At 32.3% G+C, this 26,098-nt stretch overlaps 3 protein-coding genes across 13 annotated transcripts; 2 read left to right on the forward strand and 1 right to left on the reverse strand.

Annotated features, from left to right (window-relative positions):
• The first annotated feature begins 400 nt into the window (after window positions 1–400).
• On the forward strand, window positions 401–12,319 carry LOC114928731 (RNA-binding protein 1-like). 2 transcript variants are annotated; one of them, XR_014924697.1, is made up of 5 exons: window positions 401–521; window positions 4,793–5,008; window positions 5,550–5,642; window positions 9,358–9,950; window positions 11,121–11,173. XR_014924697.1 is itself a non-coding variant. In XM_029300020.2 (5 exons), the coding sequence occupies exons 2-5, from the start codon at window positions 4,800–4,802 to the stop codon at window positions 11,540–11,542; spliced, it is 393 nt and encodes a 130-aa protein (XP_029155853.1). In that variant the 5' UTR covers window positions 405–521; window positions 4,793–4,799; the 3' UTR covers window positions 11,543–12,319. The 2 variants fall into 2 exon arrangements, 1 of the variants encoding a protein (XP_029155853.1); XM_029300020.2 differs by lacking the exon at window positions 9,358–9,950 and adding an exon at window positions 11,539–12,319 and having other exon boundaries at window positions 405–521; window positions 11,121–11,207.
• Window positions 12,320–12,937: 618 nt separating this feature from the next.
• On the forward strand, window positions 12,938–20,503 carry LOC114928732 (RNA-binding protein 1-like). Of its 9 annotated transcripts, none has more exons than XR_014924695.1 (6): window positions 12,938–13,110; window positions 14,041–14,256; window positions 14,492–14,584; window positions 16,034–16,081; window positions 16,142–17,602; window positions 17,758–17,852. XR_014924695.1 is itself a non-coding variant. In XM_029300025.2 (6 exons), exons 2-5 carry the CDS (start codon window positions 14,048–14,050, stop codon window positions 16,176–16,178), a joined length of 387 nt encoding a protein of 128 aa, XP_029155858.2. In that variant the 5' UTR covers window positions 12,939–13,110; window positions 14,041–14,047; the 3' UTR covers window positions 16,179–16,184; window positions 17,394–17,852. The 9 variants fall into 9 exon arrangements, 8 of the variants coding, with proteins under 8 accessions (XP_085339025.1, XP_029155858.2, XP_029155859.2 ...); XM_029300025.2 differs by having other exon boundaries at window positions 12,939–13,110; window positions 16,142–16,184; window positions 17,394–17,852; XM_029300026.2 differs by having other exon boundaries at window positions 12,939–13,110; window positions 16,142–16,184.
• Window positions 20,504–21,268: 765 nt separating this feature from the next.
• LOC114928705 (protein-lysine N-methyltransferase SMYD4) lies at window positions 21,269–26,071 on the reverse strand. 2 transcript variants are annotated; one of them, XM_085482897.1, is made up of 8 exons: window positions 25,970–26,071; window positions 25,132–25,901; window positions 24,365–24,920; window positions 23,332–23,654; window positions 22,839–23,047; window positions 22,564–22,688; window positions 22,084–22,293; window positions 21,269–21,860 (listed from the first exon to the last, which is right to left on the reverse strand). In XM_085482897.1, exons 2-8 carry the CDS (start codon window positions 25,439–25,441, stop codon window positions 21,539–21,541), a joined length of 2,055 nt encoding a protein of 684 aa, XP_085339023.1. In that variant the 5' UTR covers window positions 25,442–25,901; window positions 25,970–26,071; the 3' UTR covers window positions 21,269–21,538. The 2 variants fall into 2 exon arrangements, with proteins under 2 accessions (XP_085339023.1, XP_029155807.2); XM_029299974.2 differs by having other exon boundaries at window positions 25,132–26,071.
• Between the last annotated feature and the right edge of the window lie 27 nt (window positions 26,072–26,098).

The raw sequence follows: 26,098 nt of genomic DNA on the forward strand, positions 1-26,098 counted from the left end.
ACAGCGGAACGGTATAGTGACAAATAGACATTTGTATTAATTTTTTAAATTTATATTTACTTAATTCATTGTAATTCCTTTTAATATGTTCATCTTTTCAACTTATCTATTGAATACAAGCATTTTAATCAATAAATATAGTTAAATATTAATATTTTATAATTCCCCGTTCCGCTTTTCCGCTCAAAATGTGCTCCATGTAATATAAGGCAATCAAAACAGACGGAACGGAACGCGCGGAAATGCGGGACTCTAGTAAAGTTTAGTTACTTTCTCTTCCGCGTTTCCGCGTTTCCGCGCGTCCATGTAATCGTACCCTGAGACGCTCTTATCTTGGGAACGTATTAATAGTTACTGCATTGACCACTACTACGATATGGCGCTGAAATCAGTGAGAAATGCTGGTCTCTCCTTCATCCATACCTTTGGCGATCTGTCTATTAATCTGTGATTTTGTGACCTGTGCAGCCTGTGGCGACTTTAACACAGCCAACCTCTATTAAATACTACAATTGTTTAAGGTATTGATCATTTAACTGATAGATTATCAATCGAGGCAATTTTTAGATTATGTTCGTGCATTTAGTATCAAAAGAAAAGTTTTACGGTGCGAGAAAACAATCAAAATTACCATGGCGTCGTTTCAGTGAAACCGAAGAGAACGCCTTACAACATAACTTTAAATGGCGGTGAAAAAAGATTGTTATCGTGAAAACGTGAGGAAAGATTAAACATTTTAATGAAAGATGACAAAATTTAAGGCGATATATTTCTGTGAAAAATTAAATAACGCGAAGATGGGGAGAGATTAAAAAAGACGAAGATTCTCTTGATTATACAGTACAATATGGCGCTCATACAACGGTTTTTATTCTAATTGATTCGGACTCGATTATGCAGCTTTGTATTGATCAAACGTGGTAGAGTTCTTTTTAAAATCTTTCTCCAGAGCACATTACCGTGCCTGTGAAATATAGCACACAGTGGACTGGAATGGTCATTATTAATGAGTCTTTTTTTTTCTCATTATTTTAGTTACATTTTTACCCTTCACCTTTGCTGATGGAACATAAGCTTTAGAATTGTATATATTAAAAACGAGTTATTACTTTATTATTATAATTGCATAATAAAAAGAGTGATAAAAGTATTCATATTATTATGTTGTCTTTATATCTATTTTATTTATATTTATACAATAATATGATAAAATAAATTGTACTATTAAATATTTTCAACTAAAAAGTTGAAACTCCTATTTTTTAAAAAACTCCATCTTCATCTCGACTAAGAGCCAAACGCGATGTTAATGCGACAAATTAATATTTAGAAATTTTTGGAAACTGAGGAATTTGAATCCTATGGTTGGGATCTCAGAAATTCCCCTTGTTCCTTCTCTTAACATCCCCTGTAAGAAAAAGACGAGAAAAATATTGGTCCGAAAGTCGGCTGAATCGGGAAACGAACCCGAGACCTTCCGCTTGCCGGGCGACTGCTCTTCCAGCTGAGCTATTCAGACACTTAAAGTGTCTGAATAGCTCAGACTACTGAGCTAATCAAGCTGACTAGCTCTTCCAGCTGAGCTATTCAGACACTTTAAGTGTCTGAATAGCTCAGCTGGAAGAGCAGTCGCCCGGCAAGCGGAAGGTCTCGGGTTCGTTTCCCGATTCAGCCGACTTTCGGACCAATATTTTTCTCGTCTTTTTCTTACAGGGGATGTTAAGAGAAGGAACAAGGGGAATTTCTGAGATCCCAACCATAGGATTCAAATTCCTCAGTTTCCAAAAATTTCTAAATATTAATTTGTCGCATTAACATCGCGTTTGGCTCTTAGTCGAGATGAAGATGGAGTTTTTTAAAAAGTTGAAAGTTTACAAAAATTTATTATTCTATAATAAAAATATTAAGTCGGCTCCTATATTTATTAAATTCAAGATATAGTTACAAAAGCTTTTGATTTCTTACAGAAACAGGAAAGAAAACTTTTTAGAGGACATGGTGATAGTGTGGATCAATTATGCTGGCACACCTTCTATCCAGAATTATTGTCCACAGCGAGTGGAGATAAGACAGTTCGTACCTGGGATACAAGGACCCAGAAATGTACAGCGAACATCAGTACAAGAGGGGAGGAGAATATCAACATATCGTGGTCCTTAATTTTTAAAAACACGATCTACACTTTACTCCTCTCAGCCATAGAGCCACACGCAATGTTATTGCGATAATTAAGAAAGAAAATTTGGAAACTAAGGAATTTGTATCCTATGGTTGGGATCTCAGAAATTCCCCTTGTTCCTCTCTTAACTTCCCCTGTAAAGAAATAGGTGAGAAAAATGGAATTTGGAAACTAAGGAATTTTTCTCACCTATTTCTTTACAGGGGAAGTTAAGAGAGGAACAAGGGGAATTTCTGAGATCCCAACCATAGGATACAAATTCCTTAGTTTCCAAATTTTCTTTCTTAATTATCGCAATAACATTGCGTGTGGCTCTATGGCTGAGAGGAGTAAAGTGTAGATCGTGTTTTTAAAAATTAAGGACTACGATATGTTGATATTCTCCTCCCCTCTTGTACTGATGTTCGCTGTACATTTCTGGGTCCTTGTATCCCAGGTACGAACTGTCTTATCTCCACTCGCTGTGGACAATAATTCTGGATAGAAGGTGTGCCAGCATAATTGATCCACACTATCACCATGTCCTCTAAAAAGTTTTCTTTCCTGTTTCTGTAAGAAATCAAAAGCTTTTGTAACTATATCTTGAATTTAATAAATATAGGAGCCGACTTAATATTTTTATTATAGAATAATAAATTTTTGTAAACTTTCAACTTTTTAAAAAACTCCATCTTCATCTCGACTAAGAGCCAAACGCGATGTTAATGCGACAAATTAATATTTAGAAATTTTTGGAAACTGAGGAATTTGAATCCTATGGTTGGGATCTCAGAAATTCCCCTTGTTCCTTCTCTTAACATCCCCTGTAAGAAAAAGACGAGAAAAATATTGGTCCGAAAGTCGGCTGAATCGGGAAACGAACCCGAGACCTTCCGCTTGCCGGGCGACTGCTCTTCCAGCTGAGCTATTCAGACACTTAAAGTGTCTGAATAGCTCAGACTACTGAGCTAATCAAGCGACTGCTCTTCCAGCTGAGCTATTCAGACACTTTAAGTGTCTGAATAGCTCAGCTGGAAGAGCAGTCGCCCGGCAAGCGGAAGGTCTCGGGTTCGTTTCCCGATTCAGCCGACTTTCGGACCAATATTTTTCTCGTCTTTTTCTTACAGGGGATGTTAAGAGAAGGAACAAGGGGAATTTCTGAGATCCCAACCATAGGATTCAAATTCCTCAGTTTCCAAAAATTTCTAAATATTAATTTGTCGCATTAACATCGCGTTTGGCTCTTAGTCGAGATGAAGATGGAGTTTTTTAAAAAGTTGAAAGTTTACAAAAATTTATTATTCTATAATAAAAATATTAAGTCGGCTCCTATATTTATTAAAATTCAAGATATAGTTACAAAAGCTTTTGATTTCTTACAGAAACAGGAAAGAAAACTTTTTAGAGGACATGGTGATAGTGTGGATCAATTATGTTGGCACACCTTCTATCCAGAATTATTGTCCACAGCGAGTGGAGATAAGACAGTTCGTACCTGGGATACAAGGACCCAGAAATGTACAGCGAACATCAGTACAAGAGGGGAGGAGAATATCAACATATCGTAGTCCTTAATTTTTAAAAACACGATCTACACTTTACTCCTCTCAGCCATAGAGCCACACGCAATGTTATTGCGATAATTAAGAAAGAAAATTTGGAAACTAAGGAATTTGTATCCTATGGTTGGGATCTCAGAAATTCCCCTTGTTCCTCTCTTAACTTCCCCTGTAAAGAAATAGGTGAGAAAAATTCCTTAGTTTCCAAATTCCATTTTTCTCACCTATTTCTTTACAGGGGAAGTTAAGAGAGGAACAAGGGGAATTTCTGAGATCCCAACCATAGGATACAAATTCCTTAGTTTCCAAATTTTCTTTCTTAATATCGCAATAACATTGCGTGTGGCTCTATGGCTGAGAGGAGTAAAGTGTAGATTGTGTTTTTAAAAATTAAGGACCACGATATGTTGATATTCTCCTCCCCTCTTGTACTGATGTTTGCTGTACATTTCTGGGTCCTTGTATCCCAGGTACGAACTGTCTTATCTCCACTCGCTGTGGACAATAATTCTGGATAGAAGGTGTGCCAGCATAATTGATCCACACTACCACCATGTCCTCTAAAAAGTTGTTTCCTGTTTCTGTAAGAAATATTTACATCAAAAGCTTTTGTAACTATATCTCGAATTTATTATTCTATATTTAATATTACACATTAATTTTTATCAAAAATAAAATTTAAATAAAATTAACTTTCTGTTGAAAAAAAGGTTTTTTTTATTAATAATTTATTATGATCTTGCAGTCTTAAGGTGCCTTTTTATACGCAGCATGCCACAGCAAATCACATGATCAATATTTATGAGAGCATATTTTTTTGTTCTTACTTTATTACTTTAAGATTATGATTTTTGTTTTTATATTCTCATAATTATCTATTGTATTCTTAAAATCTATTATTTAACTGATATAATAATTAGAATTGACTAGTTGTGTGTTCTTCTGCTTTGCTGCCTTTTCTGTTCGTTTAATTAAACTTCATCAATACCAACAAATTGTTGCGGCACCATACTGCACGTGAAATAGTACCTTTACATTGTAGTTGAATGTATTGTACTTAATTTGTAACTTACAGATAGAAAATGTCACGCTATCGTGAATGGGACCTGTCCTGTAAGGTATATGTTGGCAATCTGGGTAGTAGTGCAAGCAAACATGAATTAGAAGGTAAATTTAGTAAATATGGCCCTCTGAGAAATGTGTGGGTGGCCAGAAATCCACCTGGTTTTGCATTTGTGGAATTTGAGGACCCACGAGATGCTGAAGATGCAGTGAGAGGACTAGATGGAGTGTAAGTTTAAAAATCAATTTTATAATAATAGTAATAGTTCAAAAAGAATAATCTTTACAATATATAGAGATCTGTTCTTTATAACTGAACTGGGTGCTAGTTCTTTCCAATGTGGAATAAAAAAAACTAGTGCGACCAGTTCAACTCTGAAGAACAGACCTTATATAAGCTAATAACTAGTAATAATGAGAAACATCAAGATAAATAAAATTATAAAAATAAATTACAGATAAATTATTTTACATTATATAAATAAATTATTTATTATTTAAAAAGCTACAATATGGAATAATTATTAAGCATCAATTATTTATTTGCTATATATATATATATATAGCAAATAAATAATTGATGCTTATATATATATATATATATATATATATATATATATATATATATATATATAATTATTGTTTTATACAACTATATAATTACATTTTATAACTTTTACCCTTCCAAAGGGATAAAAAATAATTTAAGATAGTGCAATTTGTAATTTTTTATAGCTTAAAGTATTAGTATTTTATTTTCTGTCTTTCAGACACTTGTGTGGTACAAGAGTGAGAGTAGAAATGTCCTCTGGAAGAAGTCGACGAGGCGGTGGTGGTCGCAGACCTGGTCCTAGATATTCCAGGTAAGGAAAACCCATAGTATTTTGTAACAATTGCAAATTTTTACAGTGAGAAATATGTTAGTACTGTGACAAAGACTGACATCTTGACATCCCTCGCCAATGTAAGTATTAATGGAAAAGAACTTTCTTTTGCCTCAAAAACAGGAGTGCTCTTAGAGAAACAAACAATGCACTTTTTTTTCTTTCTTTTCTTCAAAGAATTCTTTCTTGCACATCACTACCAGACTCGATAGTTTTCCTTTCTCATGTTCTGTGTGTAGAAATGCTGATAAACATCATTATATATATTTATACATTGTGTTTCATTCTTTTTTTCTCTTGATGTCTGACTAATCCTTGCTCGTGATTACAAATTTGTAGTTCGAGATGATTGATAATTCCAATTTAAATTATATCGTACGATATAATTTTCTTAGAGATATACCTGGATTAGATGGTAAGTCCATATGAGAATGGTGAAGAATTAATGAACAGGAATATGTTAAAATATTAAGACTTAATTCCTACGTACTAAAATAAAAGACACTGAAAAAATTTGGATTCCTAATTATTTTCAATGATTTATGAAATGTATTAAATACAAATTTTAATTTTGTTTATAATTATAATATTATATGTCAGTAAATATAATAGACATAGTAAGAATAGACTGAACGTCAGGCGCCAAATCGAAAGCTCAGGTAGAAAAGGATCAAATAGAAGAGGATAAGGGATAGGAGAGTAGATGCCGCCCCTTTTCTCTCTCACTCTTTCCTTCTTCACTTATTAGAGATTCCTATCCTTTTCTATCTTATACATTCTGTTCTTTTCTACCTGAGCTTCATTTCTTACAAGAGGACACGCTTGGTCTATTCTTACTCTATGTCTATGGTAAATATATCTTGTTCTCACAATTTAAAGAAATTAAATGTTAATAGTATAATTTCTATTTAACTTAAGCCACTCATAATGAAATAAAGTTCAAACTTTAAATCTATTTTAAAAATATACAGAGGCATAAATTTTCACTTAAAAATTTAATTAAATTATTGTTCTAAATTACTCAGTTGAATCATTTCAATCTAACAACTTTTCTACTAACTTTCCATACTGCTAGTCACCTATAATAAAATTTTTAATGTGTATATATTAATTATATATAATATTATCTCAATAGGATTATTCGTTTTTAAAAGATCTCTTATAGTCTTTTATCTTACTACGACGGAAAACTTGGATATAATCGATCTCTGTTTTGGGTTATCACTTAGCGCCTATTTTTCTATCTGTTCCTTTCATTATTTCTTTTTTACCCATTGTAATGCCCTCATGTAAATATGCTTTAGCAAACAATCTGATTTCTGTATGATATATATTTCTCTGTTTTTTTAAACAAATGTGTAGGTCCCTATCGTGTAGCCCTCGCAGGAGATCTCTGGATCATTATCCGAGGTAAGATTTTCTTGCTTCTCCTAGTCTCCCGTCATCCTGTTGCAAAAGATCCACCTTGCTTTTTTTCTTCTATTTCTATCTTTTCTTTCTATCTTCCTTAATGTTAAAATTGATCACAGTTTTTAGGAACTACTAACGAGGAGAATACCCCAACTGCCAACCGAGTTTTTTTTTAATGAGCTTTGGTGTGGTGGTAGATTAGGAAAATATAAGATTACGCCTCCAATATTAGTCGTAGATACGCAGCCGTTTTCGAGAATGTGAGGGTTGAAATTAGGCGAGCACGTTATCTACCTTAAATTTAAAGATTCAATCGTAGCATTTCGTCAGCCGCGCAACGAACGCACTGGACTCACAGTCCAAAGATCATGCGTTCGAGCCTCGGCAGTTTTTCTTTTTTTTTCTTTTCTTTTTTTTTCCTTTCTCTCTCTCTAAACGCCAATTTATTTTACTTATTAATAATAATATATTATACCTGAAAAACGGTTGATCTTTAGGTTTAAACGGTCGTCTCTATCATTTGTTTCAAGATAGAATCTGACCTTATATTTTATTTGTTGTCACTTTTTAAAAACAAAATGTTAATAGTCGAGGTCACAATATAAAATGTTTGAAATTGTATTTGTAAGTAAAATAACACGTTTGACAGTGCCAAGGCTCGAACGCATGATCTTTGGACTGTGAGTCCAGTGCGTTCGTTGCGCGGCTGACGAAATGCTACGATTGAATCTTTAAATTTAAGGTAGATAACGTGCTCGCCTAATTTCAACTCTCACATTCTCGAAAACGGCTGCGTATCTACGGCTAATATTGGAGGCGTAATCTTATATTTTCCTAATCTACCACCACACCAAAGCTCATTAAAAAACTCGGTTGGCAGTTGGGGTATTCTTCTCGTAAGACAAATAAAAACTCAATACGTGAGGCCATTACCGCCAAATTACTTGGCAGACGCGTACATTTAGTTCTTTTGAATTTTTTATAGATCTATGTTGAGAAGCTCGCGTAGAATGCCGTTACTCTAGGTAATTGATTCTTTTTTCACGCTGCTTAGCTATTTTTCGTATTACCTCGCTTCGTAAAAATTTTCAGAATCTACGTGATGGATCTGATGATAAACCAGATAACAATCAGTAGGTATAGATATTTCAAGAGCTTGTATTCATCATAGCATGTTTAAATATATATTGCATGTGTGCGTTATCTATATCACTTAAGATAGATACAGATAGTTATTATACAATCGCTAAATCATTTCAAGAAACATCTGAAAGACGATGTTGAAAACGAATTAATGAGCGAATTAATCAATAATCATGAAAAAAAGTTTACATTATATCTACTTTAACATTTTTATGAAAATTGATTCTCGCTAATTAATTTTATCATCGTTCTTTTAAGCGATCGAAACTTTGAGAGATGATGAAACTTTAAGATGATGATCAATTGTGTGGGATAAATTGTATACATTCGAAAGATGATAAATTTGAAAAACAATTAGTGCTTAATTAAATAATCGAGTACAGGAAAAGGACAGGAATAAATTGTGTAATAATAGATAACAATGAAGGAAATTTGAAAATAATTTAATAAAATAAAACAGAAAATAGGAGATTAGAATCGAAACTTTCAAACACACATGAGGTGTTATAGCTTAGAAAAAAGCAGAATTGAATTTGTAAAATCTTGTCTAAATTATTGTAAATTGTCATCGATTTTATTCTTTAAATATTCTTTCAATCGCATAATAATATTTTCTTATTGACAGTTTAATGTAAAATAATATGTTCTATATCAATTCTTGAATTGATTTCTGAATGATTGCTTCATGTTTGATATTTTTTTACTGATTAATAATATTTTATACCAATTAGTATAAGAAGATAATATATACAGAAAGTTTCTCAAGTATTTTAATTTTATTTTAACAGTAAATATCTTAAAGTTTTACATTTTGCGATTTTTTTGTGATTGTTTGCAATGAAAATGTAGTGTATACCGTAAATGATGATATAGAATCAATGAGCATAAAGCACAGAGGTCCTCTTCTTTTTTTCGTATGCATTCGAGTGGGCAGTCTAAGATAAAGGAGAATACAAAAATCAGTCGGTGATAAGGGCAAAAGGCGAGCATGTGTATGCAATTTTATTTTCAATTCGTAAAGTTCTTTTTTTTTCAAAGTGATAAAAGTATGAAAAACAAAAAAAAATTAAGAGGAAAATATCCGATATAGTGGCCAGGAATATGATAACGTTGATTATATTGCTAAAACTGACGTTTGCAGATTCTACCAGCGTCAGCTCCTAGCTCTGCTCGTCTCCCCGCCACTACTACTACTACTACTACTACTTCTACTACTACTACTACAGCCACCGTGAAAAAGCGTATTCATACGCGAAAAAAAGCAAAATTACCAATCTTGCAATCGTCGCCAATCGAACAAAACTGAACATAAAATATATATGCCTGCCTGCCTGCCCACTAACTTCCCAACCAAGTCACCATCAGTCACCACCAAGTCACCAAGTATAGGAAGCCGTCCGTACGTCGTATGTCACGTCACGTCGTCCGTCGATGTTCTGCGATGTTGCGATACGCACATAGTACACAACAGCGAAACAACCTGTATGCGTGCTGCCGGAGTGCCGCCAAAACCGAGAATGCCATCTTTTGTTGCTGTCACCCCGTTCGACATCGTTACATCGCTAAAACAAACCGTCCTGAAACCGAAACAAAACCGTTCATCGTTCTACTACGAGACTTTCCCATTCGATAACCACTACTATTACTACTATTCTTCCATCACCAACTGATCGCCAGATGTTGTTGTGATCCACCTTCTTCGAGTCTTCGTCTCAACTTTAGCCTGGGGGAACGGTAATACGCATCGAGTTAATCGCGATACCAAAAAAAAGATTTTTTTTAGTAATTCTATCCACCGGCGCGTCTCTTCATTCGACTGCGAAGGACTGTCTTCTCGACTGTACGTCATTTCGATACCGACGTTTCTATTCCACCACTGCTACTAGTATTATCGCTACTGCTACTGCTCCTACTCGTCGACCATCACTTAGGGACATATGTTTAGCGACGATGACAACTATAAGCGTGTGAAAATTGCTGCCGAGAAATCTTCTCGACCTTCGACTCTTTGAGAACGAACTCGCAAAAAGCGAAATGATCACCTACTATACACCACCCCATCACCACCCACCAACCAACCACTACTACTACATTTCACAGTTGTCTGGTACTTCACCGATTTTCAAAGATTTTTTATCTCTATTTCTATTTTCTCTGTTTTTGTTTGTTTTTTCTTTTTCACAATTATATGCATTTATATTATTCTTTTAGATTTATTGTTATTTCAGCAAGGAATTCTGCTTGATTTGATAAAGAATTAATGTTGCATTGAGACTGGATAAATGAAGCCTTTGAATTCTTAATAGATTTCTTTTATATAAATTCTTTCATATAAATATATAATTGAATCTTAGAATCGGAGAATTTTTAATCAACATATTTACTATAGAGCGATACATATTTATCTTGTCTTTGAGATATAGCATTTATTTGACGAAAGATTAACTTGATCACTAAAAGTAATCATCTACTTTCTTTGATTTCACATTCAATTTAATTGAGTATTTTATATATTTATTATTACTCTACCTATATAATTTCTATATATCACTGTTAATATATATATATATATTAACATATATATATATATAGGCAATCTAGAAATTAGATAATCTTAATTCTTTTACAGTTGTCTTGCGATAATTTTGTTTATATTTGTGTTTTATCACGCCACTTCGCCCCATTTTTCGCACAAAGAATACATTATAATTTGACAAATGTCAATTGCTTTATAATTAGCGTTAAATGCATAAGCTTTTGATATTAATATATTTCTATGATATATAAGTACTTAATATTTTTATAGTAGTGATGTAATAAATGTAATGGGGCGGAGAAGCGGGTTTTAATATAAATCTCATCTGTTTCTCTTTTCAAGATACCTAAATTATCTAATTTTTTTAGGTCGAGATCTCGCAGCCCTCGCAGGAGATCATTGACTCGCAGTCGCAGCCGAGATCGTCGTTCACGTTCGGATTCCCGCGACAGACGGTATATTAATTATATTCATCCCACTAATAAAGAAATAGAGGAAAAATGATCCTGAAAAATAAAAGGGAAAAACGAAGAAAAAAATACAGTATCAGTAAACAGAAAAGCAATGCTCAAATGTATTTTCTGAGGGGACCAAAACTTTGAAATTGACATGATAGGCTAAATAAAAAAATATTTTGTCATTTTGCGACATGGCAAGAATTCTGTATTTTTCTAATAAAAATTTATTTATTGTGAAACCAGCGATGTCCTCTCTTGCGATAAGAGCGAAAAGAGAAAAAAAAGGGAAACAAATCTTTTTTCTAAGCTTTGTATTCTCTAATTACAGTTAGATGCTAAAACGGGGCAAAGAAAGGAATCGACCGATTTTACGTGCTGAACAGAAGATAAGAGAGCAACAAGAGATAGAGTGAGAGGCAATTTTGTATATACATACAATTTGTTAATTTTCCATATATACACAGACACATATGCTCACGTTCGAGACTATAAATGACGATGATAAAAAAAATGTGAATTATGCAAGTTTAGAATATGAAAAAATGGTAGTAATTTAATTAACCAATTTTTTGCAACCAAACAACCAAACGTTGATTAAATTACTACCATTTTTTAATTATCATCTGGTAACTTCACAGTTTTTTCACATCTTTTAGAATATGAATTGTATTCTTTTAAGTTGTACTATCATATATACTATACGTAGCTTATAAATACACAAATGAATTATACTAATACACATCTTTTGTGGCACATCTACTCTTATATATCTATGCACGTTACAAACAATTACGTACATCTGATTGATTGTGTTATTTGAGTGAATAATTAAATGCGCCGAAGTACGTCGATAAATTTATGAAATAAAATGTGATCACTACTTTTGTAAAAATCGTGATTATTTTTGGGGTCGATTATAATGATGAAAAAAGAGAGAACAAATTTATTTTTCACGTATTAATAATTTTGTATTTATTTTATTTTTGAATTATTTAAGGTATGACACAAATGCAAAAATTGTAATGCATTTGTAGTAGCTTTTTTGTATATTATGAACATCATTTTTATTTAACTTTATTAGCAATTAAATATAATATACATAATTAGTATACCAATGAATAATTGATGCTTCTATATGTTTTATATATATATACATTTTTTCTTGTGTAACAGATTCAAGAAATTATGCAAATTTATTTTCCTAATATATAACAAAATTCTGTACAATGAAAAATTCAATTATTTTGTATTCTCTCTGAAATATTTTTAAAATACTTTAAACTTTAGAGGAAGGACATATATATATATTTCTTTTTGCAATTATATAAATTATATAAGTATTTTGAAAATACTGCAGAATATAAAATAGATGAATTTTTTATTGTTCGGAATTGTCATATTAGAAAATTGAATTTTATATATAACTTTATATATAAAGTTGTCAAAGATATAATATCTTTTTCTTTTAGATACATTACAGAATGATCAAGTAAAAGTTTAATATATATATATATATATATATATATAAAAGCAATAAGAAATCATGATTTAAATTTATTTTGTCATAATTAGTTTAAAAAAATTAAGTAAGAATAATTTGTTATCAAATAGTGTTCGCATCAAATTTTTGAGGTGTGTTCGAAGATCTCGGCAGGATCGCATTTTGATAAATCTCGCTTTCAATTATAGTTTCTAGTCTATTTATTTTTATTCGTCTATGGCCGTCGAGTGAGAGAGGACGATTAAGGTGGGGGTTAGATAGGTTGGATGTCTCGCTTGACACGCCATTTTGTTTTGTGTGGTTTTGTGGCGTTTTGTGGCATTCTACGCACTAGTTTGGTCCGAGAGGTAGACACCTCAATAATTTGCGCTGATTTGATAAACAGCGACTCTTACGAAGGTATTTATCAGATTACCATTCTCGAAGATACTTTTAGGTTATATTCGTCCGTTTGACGTTCAGGGAAAAGTTGCCGGTGCAAAGAAAAGAGAGCCTCAAGTTCTCGAGGCGTCGTTCGGCAAGGTACGCCATTTTCGACTGATCAATCAAAATATTGGAAAAAAGTTACCGTTCAGAAAGAAGAATTTATTTATTTATTTTTTTTTAATACTTTAATAATGTTGAAATTAAAACGTCACATGTATATTCGTGAAAGAATAATTTTTCAAAGAAGGTTTAGAGCGGATAAAATGAAGATTCGACAACGTAAGCGACATGACGTTATAATTCCCAATCTCAATAATAATTAATGAATTTTAGGGCGATTGCGCGGCTTTCGATTGATTGAACGAAATAGTAGAATTCTTCTTATCTTCAGAATTTTTCTATGACATCGCGCTTGTTGATCTGTGCAATAGAACGGGGTATTCGTTATTTATTAACGAAATACTTTAATTATTCTGATTGCATTTTAATGAGCTTGGGCGTGTTGGAGAATAAAGTTGGGAATTACATAAATGCATATATTAGTATGGAATGACTTGTCTTATTTTAATTACATATTAATGAAAATATTCGTATCACATTATGAATCATTATTTTTTTGGTATTCCTATACTTAAAGATAAATTATTACTTTGTTTTATTTATAATAATATAATAAATAAAAACCTTGTTGTTAAATATTTTCAAGCAAATTGAAAGTTTTCAGTTCTTTCATTCTGCATATAATGTTACACGTTCGTCTAATTTTACCAAAAGTTAATTATAACTCTGTGTCAAAGAAAATTAATATATAATCTTATATTGTATTTGTATATATTGTACATACATATTATATATTATGTTATGAGTTTTTAGATTATGTTGTACTTGATAATAAATTTGCAGGTAGAAAATGTCGCGCTATCGTGAATGGGATCTGTCCTGTAAGGTATATGTTGGTATTCTGGGCAGTAGTGCAAGCAAACACGAAATAGAGGGTAAGTTCAGTAAGTATGGTCCACTGAGAAATGTATGGGTAGCCAGAAATCCACCTGGTTTTGCATTTGTGGAATTTGAGGATCCACGAGATGCTGAAGATGCAGTGAGAGGACTCGATGGAATGTAAGTTTAAATAATTAGTAATTTTTAAAATAATAAATCAATTTTTTAATAATTATATATAAATCATGAACTGTAATAAAATATACTAGTACTAAGACAAGCAAGATTATAAACAGTAGGATAAATTGTGTAATTATTTATTGTTCAAAAAGTTTAGATGAATGAAAATATTAAGTATATTAAATATATTGATGAATGAAAATATTAAGTATATTAAATATATATATTTTTTCAGACACTTGTGTGGCACCAGAGTGCGAGTAGAAATGTCATCTGGGAGAAGTCGACGAGGCGGTGGTGGTCGCAGACCCGGTCCTAGATATTCCAGGTAAGAAAACTTGCGCTGTTTTGTAGCATCCGCGAGTTTTACAGCGAGAAAAGTGTTAAAGCTGCGACAGAAACTGACTAGGTGCCCTTGACAACATAAGTATTCATGATGGAGATGAACATCTCTTTCTTATCTTAATAGGACCGCGCTTTTATCAAGGAAAACGTTTCAAAGCACGGGTTCTTTTTTTCCAAAGAATATTTTTATGCACATTATCACTACCATGATATTCGATATTTTTCCTTTCTTATGTCTCTGTGTATAGGAATGCCGATAAACATATTTAGTATTATATATTTATACATCGTGTTTGTTTTTTCTTCCTCTTTTTCTGTTTTGAATGTCATGTCTGGTTAATCTTCCTCCTCGTTTATGATCGTGAGTTCGCAGTTCAAAATAGTCAATAATTCCCATTCAAATATGCATTGCATTATGTAGAAATATATCAGGATTAAACTGTTAAGTATGCATGAGTATGGTTGAAGGTCAACACTGGGAATTAATCAGAGCATGGCTAAATGTACACTGCATGTTTGTGTGGACAGAGAGATATTGGGAACTAGGATTTATTGTTCCAGTGTACTAAGTATACAAGATATTGAGAGCCTAAATCAAATTTCTAATTATTTCATTTTTAAGAATTCATTAAATATATTAAACACAAATAATATTAATTTCATTTACAATTATAATATTAAATATCAGCAAGTACTCTTTTATTTCTGCAAAATGATTTTGTTTCCATAAAAAATCAAAATGTCAAAGTTTAAATAACTTAATACACTCATTGGAACAAAGTTCTTGCTTTAAATCTGTTTTTAGAATCACAATAGAAAAATATATGGTGATATATTTTTACTTCCTTTTATGAATTTAACTAAATAATCTAAATATTAGGTATCTAAATTTCTAGTTGAAAATTTATCTTGCAATTACTTATAAATTACAATAATTTTTTTTATTAATGTATTTGTAAATTAATTATACGTATATATTATACATAAAAAGCGAATATTTTTTATCACAGTACGCTAATCAATTTTTTACAAGATATACAATCTTTTATCTTAGCATGATGAAAGTCGAGATAATGATTTCTATTTTTGATTATCATTTAGCTTTTTTATGTTTTTCTATCACTTCCATTTTTTTTCTCTTTCTCAATGTCTTAGGTGTATGCTTTAGCAACGAATTGGATTTACTTTTTTTTTTTTTTACAAATTTTTAAGTCCAGGTCATGCAGCCTCTATAGGAAATCCCTAGATTGTTATTCGAGGTAATAATCTAGGTTTTATCTTTTTTAACCCGAGGTTTTTATCTCTTTTTTGTACTTGCTGTTAATCAGTTTTCAGGTACTATTAAAAAAAAATTTTTTTTTAATTCAATACGTGAGACCATCATCAGCAAAACACTTGGTAAACACGCATATATCTTTTTAATCTTTTATAGATTTTGGTCTAGAAGCCCGCAGAGATCGTCGAGTAATCGCTACTCCAGGTAATTGATTCTTCTTGCTATTTAACTATTTTTTGTATCTCACTTCATGCAAGTTTTCAGAATCTACATGATGGATCTGGCAAAAGAAATCGGATAATAATCTGTAAGTATACACATTTCGCGAGTTTATATTTGTCGTAGCTTACGCATGTATGTACAATATTCTACGCTGTTATCTCTATCATTAAATATATATGTAGTTACTATAATTAGTAAAAATATTTAGAGGCATAATTTGGAGTACGATGTTGAAACGAATTAATAAATGAATTAAATTATTGATCATGAAAAAAATAGCGTTTATATTTCATATATACAACTTAATAAAATTTCTGAAAATTGGTTCCGCTAAATAATTAATTTCATCATCGTTCTCTCTTTTAATTCAAAATAATTGAAAGAATCATTTGTTAGATGGGGGAGGTAGTTGATCGTAGACACTCGAAGATAAAAAATAAGTAGTTTGATCAATAATCGAGTTGATCAAACTATGTTGAATAGATAAAATAGGACTGTGAACAAATTATGCGATAGTAAATGAAAACGAGGAGGATAATAATAATGTAATAGACATAGCATAGGGAGAGTCGAGATCGAGAGAATTCTAGAACGCATGATGTCAACGCGCGTGATATCTTCGAGAGAAATAGAGATACACTTTGCACTTGCAGAGTTCTGCATTTCGTAAATTTGCCGTATCATCATTATTGATTATAAATGTTAAATGCTTCAAAAGGAAGGATCTTTTCGATATCTCAAGTCTAAAGTGACAGTTTTATAAAATTGCATTTGCTTTTAATTACTTTCAATGATACATAATGAAAGATACCATGATAAAGGAATTAAGATTGTGGAAAGATTAAAAATTATTACCTAGTAATAATAACCAATTAATTAATATTTTCTTAATAATACTAATGCAAAATAATACGTCTCATATATCAATTCTTGAATTAATTTCTGAATGATTGCTTGGTATCTGATATTTTTCATTAATTAATAATATTTCTTTGCAATTATAAGAAGATAATATATATATATCGATTTTTTTTTAATTGCTTTGATTTTATTGGACAGTAATTATTTTAAAATTTTATATTTTTGCAATTGTTAACTGTTCTTAAGATTTCTGATACCGAGAGATGTTAGTCGAATAAGACAAACACTTTGTGTCTGTCACTTCTCGTCGTGCACGTACCGTAGTATAAATAGAGTAGGGAATTATAATTTAAGTATAATGATTGATCTTAGATTTTTAGAAGAATTTTCAAATTCAAATTTTCATTAATTGTTTATTTTGTCAAAATTGCAGTTATACTTGATAAATCAGCATATGCTCGGTGCGTCGCGGCGAGAACTTATATACCGGAGCGATATAGATCCATCACATATAGATCCGAGTCGATGAGCACGAAGCACAGAGAAGTCCTCTCTTCTTTTTTTTTTTTTTTTCGTATGCATTCGAGTGGGCAGTCTAGGACAAAGGAGAATACAAAACTTAATCAGTGATAACGGCGAAAGGCGAGCATGTTTATGCAATTTCATTTTCGATTCGTAAAGCTCTTTTCTTAAAGTGATAAAAGTAAAAAAAAAAAAAAAAAAGAGGAAAATACCCGATATAGTGGCCAGGAGTATGATAACGTTGATTATTATATTGCTAAAACTGACGTTTGCAGATTCTACCAGCGTCAGCTCCTAGCTCTGCTCGTCTCCCCGCCACTACTACTACTGCTACTTCTTCTACTACCACTACTACAGCCACCGTGAAAAAGCGTATTCGTACGCGAAAAAAAGCAAAATTGTCAATCTCGCAATCGTCGCCAATCGAACAAAACTGAACAAAAAAAATATATATATGCCTGCCTGCCCACTAACTTCCCAATCAACCAAGTCACCATCAGTCACCACCAAGTCACCGAGTATATAGGATGCCGTCCGTACGTCTGTCACGTCACGTCACGTCGCCCGTCGAAGTTGTGCGTTGTGGTGTTGCAACAACGCGCACACAGCACACAATGATGCAACAATTGAAACAACGTTCGCGTGCTGCCGGAGTACCGTCAGTGCCGAGAATATGCCATCTTTAAAAAAGAAAAAAAAACACCTCTTTTGTTGCTGTCCCCCCGTTCGCCGTCGTTGCACTGCAAAAACAAACCGTCCGTCGCTCTACTACGAGATTCTCCCCTTCGATAACCACCACAACTACTAGTACTACTACTACTACTATTACTACTATTTACTACTACTACTCTTCCACCACTACCACCATCACCACTACCAACCACCAATCGACCGATCACCGGCTGTTGTTGTGATCTACCTTCTTCGACTTCGTCTCAGCTTTAGCCCGGGGGGGCAGTGGTACGCACCGAGTTAATCGCCACAAAAAAAATCCGCCACCGTGAGAAAAACTCCACTCATCGGCCGCCACCATCTTGAACGAATTAATCACGCGATGCAAAAAAAAAAAAAAGATTTTCTACACAGTAATTCTATCCACCGGCGCGTCTCTCCATTCGACTACGGACGACTGTCTTCTCGACTGTACGTCGTTTCGATATCGACGTTTCTATTTCACCATTGCTACTACTAGTATTACTGCTACTGCTACTACCACTACTGCTACTGCTCCTACTCGTCGACCATCACTTAGGGACATGTGTTTAGCCACGACGACAACTGAACGCGCGAGAGTTGGCTGCCGAGAGATCTTCTCGAGAGCGAACGCAAAAACGAACTGATCACCACCTACTACACACCATCCCACCACCACCCACCAACCAACTACCACCAACCACTACATGTTCACAGTTGCCTGGTATTTCACCGATTTTCAAAGATTTTTTATCTCTATCTCTCTATTTCTATCTTTTATTTTTGTCAATTTTTTTTTTTCTTATTTTCTCAATTATATGTATAGCTATTATTTTGGATTTATTATTATTGTTTCGGTGAGGAATTCTGGCTGCTTCAATGAGGAATTAATTAGGCTTTTATTGAGGTTGAATAAATCAACTTTTCGAATTATTCTTAATCGAATTTTTTATAAATGAATTAATCAATGTTTAATTGAATCAGAGAACTCCAAGCCGACACTCATATATAATATAAATCCAAAGCGATCTGTATCTGTTACATCTCTTTTATACATATATGTACACATATATAGTAAGAGATGTCACATTTACTGATAAATATTTAATATTCTGATTATTAAAGTTAATCCTCTACTTTCTTTGATTAATTTCATATTCGGTTGGTGAGCCATCATTTTGTATTAATTCATTATTAATCCTGTCTAACTATATAATTTTTATTGTCACCCTTTATATATATAATATATCTATATATATAGGCAAAATAGAAATTAGATAATCCTAATTCTCTTGCAGTTGCCTTGCGATGATTTTTCGTACGTGTTCTATTACGCCGCTCTGCTCCATTTCGAAAAGAAATCAACATTAATTTTTTAGAAATTTCAATTTTAAGTATAGCGATAAATGAGCAATCATTCCTCAATTACATTTTATACACGAATAATATCAAATAATAACTAAATTAATTTACATTAATTATTTTTACATTTAAAATAAAAGTAATCAGTAATTGAATAAATTCTTCTTTAAAGAAAAATCAGTAATATGAAAACATTTTTTATTATATATAAATAGTTACTATTAATATAATTATTGTAACAATTTATAAATACTACACTTTATCATAGAAAAATTAGTTTAACAATCAATTTATATTTTCAATGATTGTGCTACGTATTTTCAATAATATTAATATATTACTTGTTTATGTAGCGATTATTACATGTCGATTTGCTATAGCTCGCAATGGGGCGGAGAAGCGTGTTCTAATAATCACTTGCAATCTTAAAATGAAAATGATATCTAAACTGTTTTTAATCTTTTAGATCGAGGTCTCGCAGTCCACGCAGGAGATCTTTAACCCGGAGCCGCAGCCGTGATCGCCGTTCACGTTCGGACTCCCGCGACAGACGGTATTAATATATTAATCCCGCTAATTTAAAAAAAAGAAAGAAATTATTTTTCCAATAAACTGAGAAAACCAAAAAAAAAAATTAATGCAACAGTAAAGCAAAATTACAATGCTCAAATACATCTTCAAGGGAATGAGGGCTTTTGTGGAATTGACGCGATTGGATAGAGGGATAAAAAAATCCTGTCATTGTGCGACACAGCGACAGTTCTACATTCATGTGATCAAAATTCATCGCGAAGACAGCAACATCTTTTTTGGCGATAGAAACGAAAAAAGAAAGATACGAGAAAGCAGTTAACTATAAGTTTTTTTTCTAAGCTTTGTATTTTTTATCTAATTACAGTTAAATGCTATAAGTTCGAGAGAGAGAGAAAAAGAAAGAGAAAGAAAAATGGATCGCCCGGATGGAACACAGAAATAAAGATAAGGTTGAGCTGGCTAACAGTGTCATATAAAATTAATTGTTAACTACATATAATATATATACATATATATAATATATATACACGTACGCGCACGCGTGCTTGCGTTCGGAATTGCTATTGATTATGACAAAAATGTGACAAAAAAGCAAAACAAGACACTGGATGAACTTTGTGAGTTATGCGAGTTTAGTGTATAAGCTGTATTCTTCTCATAAACACTACTATGTATATGTAGCGTATAAACACATAATATACACATAGCCGAATTATACTGCTGCACATCTACACATACATATATACATTTACGTACATTATATCACGAACAAGTGCGTACGTTAGATTAATGGTGTCAAAATATGCTATCTATAAAATAAATTCGATCATAACTTTAGTGATGTCCATTATTATGGGTAATAATAATTATCGATTATGTGATAAAAATACGAAGGAAAATTTAGTTTTGCTTTGATGTAATCATTTTGTATTTTGTTTTGTGAATTTATGATACGACAAATAAATATTATAGATAATAATGCAAATACAAAATTGCAATAATTTTTCTCTTTACATATTGCAAATGCATATCTTTTTCTTTACATAATGTAATGTAATGGATATAATATAATCAGCACTGAACACATTTAAAAAAATATATATTCATATATATTTAAATATATGTGTGTGTGTGTGTGTGTATATATATATATATATATATATATATATATATATATATATATATATATATATATATATATATTAATTTATCAATGAACAGTACGATTTAAATATTTCATATATTTTTCCTTTCATATTAAACAGTTTCAAAATTGTACTAATCTTTTATAGGCCAAGATTCTGTACGACGAAAAAATGAGTCATCTTATACTCTAACGAGATTTTTAAAGAAAAAGTATATATTAAAATAATAGGATATTTAGTTATATAGTTTTATAATAAAAATTTGAATTTAAAAAATATATAGATAACATATATATATAGATTCTTTAGGAGTCCATAATGATCAAATGCGAGCTGTGTTGCCTAAAGCGAGGACGCATAATCTGACTCCCTGTTGGCAGATGTGATAATCTCTGATAGGCAACGCCAGAGTCTCATCTAGTAGCTTCAAGATCTCAAGGTAAGCATTTAATGCTAACTCGTTTTTGCCTTCTTCAAGATTAGTCGATGCGACTTTGAAAAGTGCATCTGTGTCTTGGAGAGCTTTCAAACCCTTCAATATGTTGATGCTCTTGCCACATTTTGCGCATCCAATCATAAACTCGTTCGTGTCACTTCTAACCAGCAATACATTGCCGCAAGACGGTCCGGTTTCGCATTTAAATCTGAAGAAAAAATTATACATTATAATATGATGTCAATATTATTTTGGGATGGGATGACTTGATAATTTAATATATTAAATATTTTTACAATTAATACATTATAAATTAACACATGATATTTTCATTATAATTTGATTAATAAGAATTATTATAATCACGATGAAATTATTTATTTATTTAATTTTACTTAGCTTAATTAGCATCTGATTGTGTTGATAAATACCTGAGTACTGTAGGATCTAATTCTTCCAGAAGCGGCCAATGTCCCGAGCACGCTTCGCAATTGCAATCGAACCAATATTGTAATCTCAGTCTTCGTTTTCGTTCGTTCTCGGGCGTAGTTGTAAAGATTGGACCATAATTTTCCGAAATTTCTTCACCTGCTCTGATTGTACGAGCGGCACGAACAACCATAGTTGTACCGATAAAGTACCTAATAATCAATTTTTCACATCAAATTTCAATTATTTATTTTATTACAAATTAGTAATAAAATAATTTTTAAATGAAGAATTAATATATATTCTCAATAATAAAAAATCAATCCAAGTTAATATTTAATAAAATTGAAAAGAGTTACACATTGATTCAATTATATAAATTATATATATTCATATTTAGAAAAATAATTCAGCTTTTAACAATATTTTAATGATATATGTAAAACGCATGACATTAATTATTCATTAATTAAATTATTTACCGTATAACGCCAGGATTGCACGAATGATTTAACATTGCTACTGTAGGATAAACACCACCACCTATGAATATACTCTTGGCCCTAGCGAGTGTCTTCTCCCCTTTCGGTCTTACAAGTTCTGAAATCTAGAAAACAAACGATACAGTCTATTATGCAAAATTAATATATGAAAAATGTTTTAATTTAAATAAAAATAATTCTTTACGATAACAATTACCCGAACTCCTAATCGCACTTACTCGCGATAAATTATAACATATGTGAAGCTTTATTACCTCATGCGAGTTGAATTGTAACAACTGCAAATTATGTAACAATAGCTCCGCGATGAACAATTCTTCTTCGGACAATCTGCTATTCGCTGTATCGGCAGTTTTCACATTTTCTGGTAAGTACTCGCTGGTTTTTAGCAGTCTAAACAGCCAAGCAGCCATATAAGCTCTATGAAAAATGTCTTCTGGCAATCTTTTGTCTTCATGGGTCACTATCCAAAATACAAAAAAGTTTCAGTGCAAAAATAAAGAGATTATCTATATCGAAAAAACTTGTCATTAACAAATAATTTAAAATTTTATACGATAATTCGAAATGAAAAATTTAGCAACATTTTTACGTAAATAATTGCACGTAACGCAATTATTTATGTATTGTAAAATGTCATAAGAGTGCTCATTTAATTAAAGTTTTTTTTTTAATTAATTACTATTATTTTATAATTTTTGTTTAAATTACTATATATATTTTTATACTTCTAGTCTATTAATCAACCTAAATTATAGACAGTCATGTAATCATTTCCTCGATACGGGTTCTTCGCGGAGATGTTCAACGCTCTTCCGGAATCCACGAATCGGTCCTTCAGCTTCATAATTTCCTCGAATGATTTCTGCGTGATCGCCCTTAGAGCTAGAAAACACGTCACCGAAGCCTTCGAGTGCCACAAGCTCGGTAGCAGCTTGCATTCCCGCAGATGCACTTTGGCATCCGCATCTCTGCAACGACGACTGCAGTACGCGACGCAGCTGCAAGTGTAACAAGCTGCTGGAATCGGCACGATTATCCTCGCGAAGCACAAGTGGCAATGTGTAAACCTGTAAGTCGAATATCATTCATTTTAATACTGTTTAATTTCGTACACTTAAAATCTATATATTTTAATCTATGAGAAAATTAAATAAATAATAAAAAAGTGCAATCATAATTAGAAAAAAAAAAGATTTTTATGATAAATTCTCATACAAAATTCCTCTTAAGAAGTTTGTGAATCCTTGTGAGGTTTCTATAGCACCCTTAATTGTTGATGATTAAATTATGTAAAAATATAACAAAATATATAGAAAAGTATTAACAATAAATGGAGAAAAAATATAGAACTAGATTACAGAAAATATTTGGACCCACTTATTCTCCACCAGCGCAGAAATGATAAATTCTCATACAAAATTCCTCTTAAGAAGTTTGTGAATCCTTGTGAAGTCTCTATAGCACCCTTAATTGTTGATGATTAAATTATATAAAAATATAACAAAATATATAGAAAAGTATTAACAATAAATGGAGAAAAAATATAGAACTAGATTACAGAAAATATTTGGACCCACTTGTTCTCCACCAGCGCAGAAATGATAAATTCTCATACAAAATTCCTCTTAAGAAGTTTGTGAATCCTTGTGAAGTTTCTATAGCACCCTTAATTGTTGATGATTAAATTATATAAAAATATAACAAAATATATAGAAAAGTATTAACAATAAATGGAGAAAAAATATAGAACTAGATTACAGAAAATATTTGGACCCACTTGTTCTCCGCCAGCAGAAACGCGCAATGCGGTCGTTCCGCGATTAAGATTTCCCCGGGTGCTATTTCTCTGGTCGCCACAGCGTGTCTACCCGCGTCATCTCCGTTGTTCTTGATCTCCACCGCGCTACTGCAAGCGGGATACCGAGGGTTCCTTTGCTTCTCGGAAATAAACTTGCCGCGATTCTCTTCGGAACGCCGACTGCACGGACTTTGCTTGCTATTAACTCGCGGGAGATTCTTCTGGGCGGTTTCGTTGAGCCGTTTACTCTTGTCAATCACCGCGAGCATCATCCTGATGTCCATCTCGAACTTCTGCTTGCGCTCCAACGGTATCCTGGCATCGTCCAGGGTTTGGAGAGCCCGTCTGAACGCCTCGATCGCCTCGTCATGCCTCTTCAAGGCCAACAAACATCTGGCCCGTCGTTCCTCGAGTTTGTAAAAGAGTTCCTTTGGATAACCGAGTCGTGAAGCTTCTTCCATGTCCTCCAACGCGTGCTCGTGTTGGTCCAGGTGGTACAACGTGGCCGAGCGATTCGCCAGGATGACGCTTAATTCTAAACATTTACACCTGTTCAATCGAGATAATTACTAAGCGTAATTATTAATGATATATAGCATATCGAACAATCGCAATATCTGAGAATTTTAAAATAAATTATAAGATTATGAAGAAATAATGAAAAAATTTAACAAACATTATTTTATCTCACATGTATAATTGAATTAAATAATATATCAATATTATGATATACGTCATATATTTACCTGTTGACGGTGCTAAAAGAACCGCACTCGAATAAATCTCCAAGGCCATTGAAAATTCGCCCCGACCGAAATGCTTGTTTCCAGTCTCCTTCAATTGAATAGCACCATTACTATCCTTAAGCATAGGCTTCTCCACAGCCAAGGATAATTGGTGAGCCTCGGGATAGCTCAGGACGAAAGCCACCCTCTCGGCATTCGAGTCGAGAGCGACGAATTTCTTGAAGTCCTGTTGGCGAATCGCCTTTTGCACAGCCAGCAAATTCGAGCGGAAAAATCCGCCGATTTCCGGTTCCAATTCTCTTTCCGACATTTTTTAAATATTTTTTTACGCGTGTATAGTAATTAAAAATTAATAAAGCATAATAGTAGTTAACGGTGTTTAGATGATTTTATAGTAGTATTATATCATACATTTATGTATTTTTATTTATTTTCTAAATACACAGAATATTATATAACAGTCGTTGATTGGAATTATTAAATTAAAACATATTTTAATATTAATTAGCGATTAAATTATTTTAGTAACATTACGATGTGATATACTTTTGGAATTAATTCCCGTTGTAATTCATTTTTAAGTCCACCACAAAATCATTCAGCAGATGACAAAAACTAATCGTGCAGACGATTATACTTTTGCAAAATGTGAAATTAATTAACCAATTAGAGAACACGTTTAGGTCGCACGTTCGCCGCTTGATAACTCAAAGGCACTAACTTCTGGTGGTCTGGCTTCAGGAAACTATGCACGACTATTTTGGTGTGCGCTATTTTAAGATAGTTGGTCTTAATGTGTTTGTAATACACCTCTGGTAAAGTGACAATGTAAATTTACCTATGTTCGGATCATCTGCTACTATCATTTGTTGTTACATTTACAATCCTTGTTGATTTTCAAATGTACTGGTATTATACATGTTCTAGAAATTTAAATATCGTTATTATTATCATCGTAAGAAGGGAA

Source organism: Nylanderia fulva, unplaced genomic scaffold (assembly GCF_048542155.1).
Source record: "Nylanderia fulva isolate GAGA-0341 unplaced genomic scaffold, ASM4854215v1 Scaffold22, whole genome shotgun sequence".
Lineage (NCBI taxonomy): Eukaryota > Metazoa > Arthropoda > Insecta > Hymenoptera > Formicidae > Nylanderia > Nylanderia fulva.

What these genes read in the sequence shown, in the direction of transcription:
- LOC114928731 (XM_029300020.2), top strand. Translation starts at nt 4,800, where the DNA reads ATGTCACGCTATCGTGAATGGGACCTGTCCTGTAAGGTATATGTTGGC. An exon ending in GTGAGAGGACTAGATGGAGT is followed by an intron (nt 5,009 to 5,549) that starts GTAAGTTTAAAA and finishes TCTGTCTTTCAG; the next exon opens with ACACTTGTGTGGTACAAGAG. An exon ending in CCTGGTCCTAGATATTCCAG is followed by an intron (nt 5,643 to 11,120) that starts GTAAGGAAAACC and finishes TAATTTTTTTAG; the next exon opens with GTCGAGATCTCGCAGCCCTC.
- LOC114928732 (XM_029300021.2), top strand. Translation starts at nt 14,048, where the DNA reads ATGTCGCGCTATCGTGAATGGGATCTGTCCTGTAAGGTATATGTTGGT. An exon ending in GTGAGAGGACTCGATGGAAT is followed by an intron (nt 14,257 to 14,491) that starts GTAAGTTTAAAT and finishes ATATTTTTTCAG; the next exon opens with ACACTTGTGTGGCACCAGAG. An exon ending in CCCGGTCCTAGATATTCCAG is followed by an intron (nt 14,585 to 20,003) that starts GTAAGAAAACTT and finishes TTAATCTTTTAG; the next exon opens with ATCGAGGTCTCGCAGTCCAC.
- LOC114928705 (XM_085482897.1), bottom strand. Translation starts at nt 25,441, where the DNA reads ATGTCGGAAAGAGAATTGGAACCGGAAATCGGCGGATTTTTCCGCTCG. An exon ending in CATGACTGTCTATAATTTAG is followed by an intron (nt 23,048 to 23,331) that starts GTTGATTAATAG and finishes TATTTTGGATAG; the next exon opens with TGACCCATGAAGACAAAAGA. An exon ending in TACAATTCAACTCGCATGAG is followed by an intron (nt 22,689 to 22,838) that starts GTAATAAAGCTT and finishes TTTGTTTTCTAG; the next exon opens with ATTTCAGAACTTGTAAGACC.